Source organism: Lolium rigidum, chromosome 7 (assembly GCF_022539505.1).
Source record: "Lolium rigidum isolate FL_2022 chromosome 7, APGP_CSIRO_Lrig_0.1, whole genome shotgun sequence".
NCBI classification, from domain to species: Eukaryota; Viridiplantae; Streptophyta; class Magnoliopsida; order Poales; family Poaceae; genus Lolium; species Lolium rigidum.
The window spans coordinates 324,559,235-324,565,782 of record NC_061514.1 but is presented as its reverse complement, the minus strand read 5'-3'; the positions used below and the strand labels follow the sequence as shown (position 1 = coordinate 324,565,782).

The 6,548-nt window shown below is 44.4% G+C and overlaps 1 protein-coding gene across 1 annotated transcript; it reads left to right on the top strand.

The window, feature by feature from the left end:
- Positions 1-449: 449 nt before the first annotated feature.
- LOC124677384 (probable protein S-acyltransferase 14) lies at positions 450-5,534 on the top strand. Its single transcript, XM_047213372.1, has 7 exons — positions 450-849; positions 1,504-1,747; positions 1,864-1,955; positions 3,823-3,946; positions 4,032-4,117; positions 4,198-4,263; positions 4,974-5,534. Exons 1-7 carry the CDS (start codon positions 637-639, stop codon positions 5,097-5,099), a joined length of 951 nt encoding a protein of 316 aa, XP_047069328.1. The 5' UTR covers positions 450-636; the 3' UTR covers positions 5,100-5,534.
- The last annotated feature ends 1,014 nt before the right edge of the window (positions 5,535-6,548 follow it).

The following is a 6,548-nucleotide window of genomic DNA, read 5'->3' as shown; positions in this document are numbered from 1 at the left end:
GCTACCGGCAGTCCGAGATGTTGCTGCCTTAGGTGGACGGAGTTGCTGCAACCTTGGGCGGCGTTCTCCGACGAGGTCTCTGTCATGTTACATGCAAATTTTTATGCGGTTTTGCTCCAATTACTCCGGTGAGGTCTTATTGTTGTCTCCGACGATAATTTATTTTTGCTACAATAGCATTTTTTTTGCTGCGTGGTCTCCGACGAGACTCCGACGAGCTTAGACGTTTTTCTTTTACATGAGGTCGATCCAACGGCTGGGGACCGGCTGGGGAATCAGATCCCGGGGACGCCCAGCACTGTCCATTCCAAAATGAATTTCAGAATTTCAGGTCCAAATGATTGATATCAAACGACTTCTAAGGTTTTCTATTATGTATTTACTATTTAGAAATACAGTAAAAGAAAGTAACAACGCGGCGTGCGTGGAAGAACGCCGCGAACTCCACCTCTGACCTTCTCCTTCTCCTTCTTCCTCCCCCATCCCCCACCTATCTTCAATCCTCCTCCTACCCCAAGCCACGACCCTCTCCCGACGGCGGACGAAGCCGTCGAGGTGCTGGTCCCCGCAAGCCGTCCCCCTTGCCGCTACACGGAGGCGGCCGGTGCCGCGCCGACGGCGGCGGGGCGGGGAGACATGCACAGATCGGCGGGGGTCGCGATGGCGTGGAACGTCTTCCGGTTCTGCACGGCGCTCAGGGGGCTGGGCTCCATCATGATCCTGCTCGTCCTCGCCATCGTCGGCGTCACCTACTACGCCGTCGTCCTCTGCAACTACGGCCCCGCCCTCCTCCTCGGCGGCGGCACCACGCTCGCCGCGCTCGCCGTGCTGCTCCTCTTCCACTTCCTGGTGCGTTCCGCTTAACTTCCTGGTGTGATTTCGGTGGACGCGATGCAGATTGCAGCGGGATCGAGTTTCATTACGTGTTAGTCCTGCTCCCTTGGGAAGCAATGTTGGTCGGAAATTTCAATTTTGACCTTTACTTGCTGGATCCTGGGGGCTAGGGTGCTCAACGAGCTATATTCTTGGAGTATGGATACAGGCAGGCATTCCATCTGCGGAATCTTCGTTGTGCTATATTAGTTTGTTGTTAACCTTTGCTTCTCTAGGTGGTATTTCTTAGTATCTAAGTAGTGGCAGGCGTCCTGTACTTTTCTATACTAGGAAGTTCCTTCTATCCGGTGGCACTGTATGCTGACTGGGTTGATTGAACTGTCGTGCCCACGGTATAATCATTTTTTCCCTACACATTTTGTGGGAGCATAATAGATCTGTAGGACATACGCGCTACCTTACGCAAAAAAAAGTTCAGAAAATCGAGCCCATCATATGTATTTTGAGTGATACTGATTGCTGAGCCAGAACATGAACTGCTTCTTTCCATCTACAGTTTGTTGACTGTGAACATTAGTGGTATTACCTTACGAGTTAAGACGCAGCCCTCCCCGTTTTTTCTGTTAGTTTTATTTTGTATTAATAGCAATAGTTGTTTGGGATCTGCAGCTTGCTATGCTGCTGTGGAGCTACTTCTCTGTTGTGTTCACCAACCCTGGTTCTGTTCCGCCCAATTGGAATCTTGATCTCGATGAGGAGAGGGGAGAAACGGCTCCCCTCTCTAGTTCAGAGTACAGTGGCCAGACGAATTCTCAGCAGTCTATGGCTGTCGGTGATACGGGGAATCCAAGGGTGAGGTACTGTAGGAAGTGCAACCAATTGAAGCCGCCTCGGTGCCATCATTGCTCTGTTTGTAAGTTCATGTTTTTTTTGTTCAGCATTAATACTATGTTATTTCCAGTTATTATCAATTGCATAATCTACTCCTCTATGGTCTTACCGTCTTACTTATTCCTAAACATTTTTCAGGTGGAAGATGTATCCTTAAAATGGACCATCACTGTGTTTGGGTTGTTAATTGTGTTGGGGCGCTCAACTATAAATACTTTCTCCTCTTCCTGGTACGATTTTACTATGCTTGACCGTTTTAATTATTTCTAGATGGGTGCTAGTTATTCTTGCTTATCATGCAGATAGATAAGCAATATTTTGGGGATAATATAATCATATCTTTTCAGTTAGGAAACAGATTTATTTCGCTCAATATTTCTCAAGCTTCTTGCTAGCAAATAGCAATAATATATCAAACAGTTAAATCGAAAGTATACCATATCGTATTACTCCCTCCGCTCCAAAATGTAAGGTGAATTTTATTTCTTTATGACAACGCTTTGACTAAATGTTTCTCAATTAAGATATGATTCGTGTGATGCAAAATCACGCCAAGCTTTTGAATACGAATCTAGTGACAGCAAATTTCCTTCATATAAATTATGTTACTGAAGTACTTGTTGGTAAAGGCCTTATCCTAACAAACCAAAAATACCCCCCTTATATTTTGTACAATTGAGTTAGTATTACTTGTAACTAAGGGCGTGTTCGGGAACAGCCTAGCTTCCAGATTCTTGGTACTCCACCGTGGAGAAGTGCCGAACACACAAACTCGACGGAGCTAGATCTGAGAAGCTGGGTCAATTCGCTGTGTAAAACTTGGAGCACCACTTTTGCAAATTCGCGAATCAGCAAACCGCGGAGCAGTCAGAAATTACCAAGAACTGCCACCGCCAAGTGAAAACCGTTCGATCTGGTTCTATTTCCCCGTCCGCCCCCGTCTTGCTCGTTCGGTTGCTCACTGCTCATCCAACCGAGCCGCGCTCGCCGCCCTCGTACCCTCCCTGCCGCAAGATGGAAGTTATCCTATAGATGCTGTATCCATGCCTGTTCGAAATGTGAATTATAGTATTTTTTCTTGTGGGAATGGAAATGAAAAACACGTACTTTTTCTAGAAATAGCCCTTCCTGCCGCCGCCCCTACCCTGGCTAGACACCGCCTCAAGCCTAGCCCCGCATCCCGCCTCGAGCCGCGCTCGCCTCGCCGAGATCCGGCCAGTTATCTGCCGGCGGGGTCCCCAACTGGCCACAGACACTGCTCCGGCCACCAAATCTCGATCCAGTCTCGACCATGACCAGGACGCCAACTCCATCCTCTTCCCAGTCAGCTGGACCGAGAGCTTGAGGGGCGGGGAAGGGAAGCCAAACTTGGGCTGCAACCACCTGACCGGGCATGGCCACGACCACCAGCACAAGAGAAGTGGACGATTCAAGGGGCAAAGGGGCAGCGGGGCGGGAGGAAGCCGCAGGATACCTCGCCGCCGGCGATTAGACCGCTGGAGGGCTGGAATCGGTGGGGGCTTGTCGTGCTTCGGTAGGAATTTTAGAGAGCACGCGTGGGTGGGGATTTGGGAGAGGAGTGGAGAAGGATATCCCGACGAGTGGGGTCAACTTGTCAGCGGCTGCTCCTGGTTGGGTTGGGCTAGCAGTTTTCCTTTACGGACCATGTGAAATTCGACGGAGCTGCCCTGAACGTTCCCTGCTCCACTCGTGACGCCGGAATCGTTCCAAGAAGCTGGATCGAAGGATTTCTGTGAAGCCGGACCGTTTCCGAACACGCCCTAAAGCTAACCTTCCATGGGCGAATATTCGCATTCATTCAAAAGTTAAAATATTATTGTCTTGCTCCTTTACATGAAGAGTCTATCTCACTTGTACAACGTGGAGGGAACCATAAGCCAGAGTGTAAGCAAGTGAATCGGTGTGTTTATTATGTTATTATTGGTGTGTTCGGTGGCCTATTTATTGTATCAACAGTACAAAGACTGCTTCTCCAGTACCTAGGACTTCTTTGAAACCAGCTAAATCTTCCATGCTGCTACATCGATCTTTTGTTTTCTGAAAAATGTAATTAATTATTATTTATGGTACTTGCAGTTCTACACCTTCCTTGAGACAACGCTTGTTACCCTATCTTTATTGCCTCACTTCATAGCCTTCTTCAGTGATGTCGATATCCCAGGAACTCCTGCAGCACTTGCAACCACATTTCTCACATTTGGTAAATACATTGCTAATTCTGGAAAAAAATATATGATTGAGCATGATTGATCTAATATCCACTAAAAGTATTCTCTTCCTTGCAGTGTTGAATTTGGCGTTTTCCTTGAGTGTTCTGGGTTTTATGATAATGCATGTTTCACTTGTTTCTGCTAATACAACAACGATTGAGGCAAGTATCTAGTAATATATTACTAATGGTTTTTATTTGTTGTATGCATGATGTGATTAATTTATTACTTTCTTTTCCAGGCATATGAGAAGAAAACTAGTCCACGTTGGATGTACGATCTTGGCCGGAAGAAGAATTTTGCTCAGGTTAGGCTTGTGGAAACTTTACTTTTATTAATAGCTTTACTAGATTTCATTCTATGGTGCTTGTATGCCTCATATAGCTTTATTATAAGAAAATGGTGAACTTGACATGCTGAGGTGACTTAAACTCCCAATAGATATCACCATTATGTGTAGGGTGGAGATATTCATGATAGCTCAGCTCACTGTCAGTTGTCATAAATGGTACTCCCTCCGATTCATATTAATTGACTCCAATATGGATGTATCTAGAACTAAAATATGTCTGGATACATCCATATTAGAGTCAATTAATATGAACCGGAGGGAGTACCTTTTTTTTTTACAACTTACGAATATCCTTGAGAGAGCTGCCTGATCTATATAATGTTTGAAATGACACAACCTCAATTTTCTGTGGGATATGTTTAATGTCATAATGCATAGAAACCTTTGTAACTTGTGGAAGCAAAATAAGCAACACAAGTGTGGAATTATTTTTATATCCAACCAGGAGTGTAACCCCTGTAGGTAAAATGGTAAATAAGCATCATGGTTTTGGCATATTTCATGGCATTCTTTGATTAGTTCCATAAACCTTGAGTGAGCTCTTCCATAGAAAGTGTTGCGAAGGTAAACCTGTGCAACCAACGTTTTGATATTAATTTACCTGGGATTCTCGCACTTTTTCCTTCTTACATAATGTAAAAGCTAAACAATGATCCTTTTATTAGGTATTTGGAAACGACAAGAAGTATTGGTTCATTCCCGCATACTCAGAAGAAGATCTGAGGCGAATGCCTGCTCTTCAGGGCCTTGACTATCCTGTGAGATCAGATTTGGACGGGCAAGAATTGTGACGGCATTGAATTTTCCAGGCCCCTGACTGACACAGCAGTTTGGATGGGCAAAATGTTCAGTGTAAAATTCGATAGTTTTCTTAACAATATGCCTCAGTGCTCAACATCTTGCACAACAAACGTCATTGCTGGATGGTTATGTAAGCCATGTAGCCAGTTTTCACAGGATAGCTGGTGAAATCATGCATGGTTCGCTCCTGCTCTCGAAGGCGCCATGTACTCTGGCTGCTGTGGTCCACGTGCTATAGCCATGCGATGTAAATTATTTGTGCTGTATGAATTCTTTGTAGTGTTTTTAGATGGGTTTTCAGATGCACACGATGTACTGTTGCTGAGGTAAAGCCGATTTGAAAATGTACTATTTGTTGATGAATTAATCTGAGTCCAGTGGCCAGTCTATCATTTCAGTCTTGTTTAATGAACCTGTGAAGTCCATGTCCCATCTCGGATAACGGGAAGTTTACTGTTGCGATTGACCCTTCTGAGTAGCGTTGAAGTTGACAGTCAGTAAGTTTGGTATTGGAGTGGAGTATGATAATACTGTTTGGTTGATGTATTATTTTTGCCAGTTTGGTTTCCTGCTTAGATATATTATTTTTGTTTTATACCAAATCAAAATGGTCACATCGTTTTATTAATAGTACTCCCTCCTATCCAGATTAGTTGATGCAGATTTAGGCAAAATGTTGCCTAAAACCTGCCTAGATTCAGTGAATCTGGGTCGACTAATTTGGATTAGAGGGAGTAGTAGAAAGTTTGCATGATCTTTTGTTAACATATTGGACGTCACTGCCAACGTCATCTTCACACCTGCCAGCCCAGGGGAGCCGGCATCTACACCACTAAGTCATGTCTACCAATTAAAATCTTGTTGTATTCTACTTGTCCAACAAAACATTAGTTTCTCACAATGTATGTTCTCTGTCACTAATAGTTTATTCATCTGATTATTGATTTCTAAACCAGTTTCACTTTGATGGGATCCGCCTCATGCATGTACGGTCATCAAAATCAATATGCTGCGCTTTCTGACCAAGCCTTTAGTGGAGAAGGAAAACTACCAGAAAAGGGCGCTGTCGGCATCAAATCTGCAGGACATTGCACATAACAGGATGACCCAAAATGTTGTCAATAAAGACAAATATAAGCAAGAGAGTCCAACAAGGAGTAACCAGAGAATGCAGTAGTAAAGGCTTTGACTAGGATGAAAACACACAAAGAGCCCCGGACATTGTGTCAAGATTCAAAAGATGATCCTCATAGAGGAAAGATTGCTGATATACCTTACAAAAATAGATAAAGAGCCAAAGCGCAGCTGTGAGGAGCTGACAAGGAAGAGGAAGAGTGGACTGTAAAAATGGAAACTGTCATCAAGCAAGCAAAGTCACCTAGAGTTCAAATCTGATAGTCAAGAAATTATACTTACCGCTGACCCGGAAACATCATCCA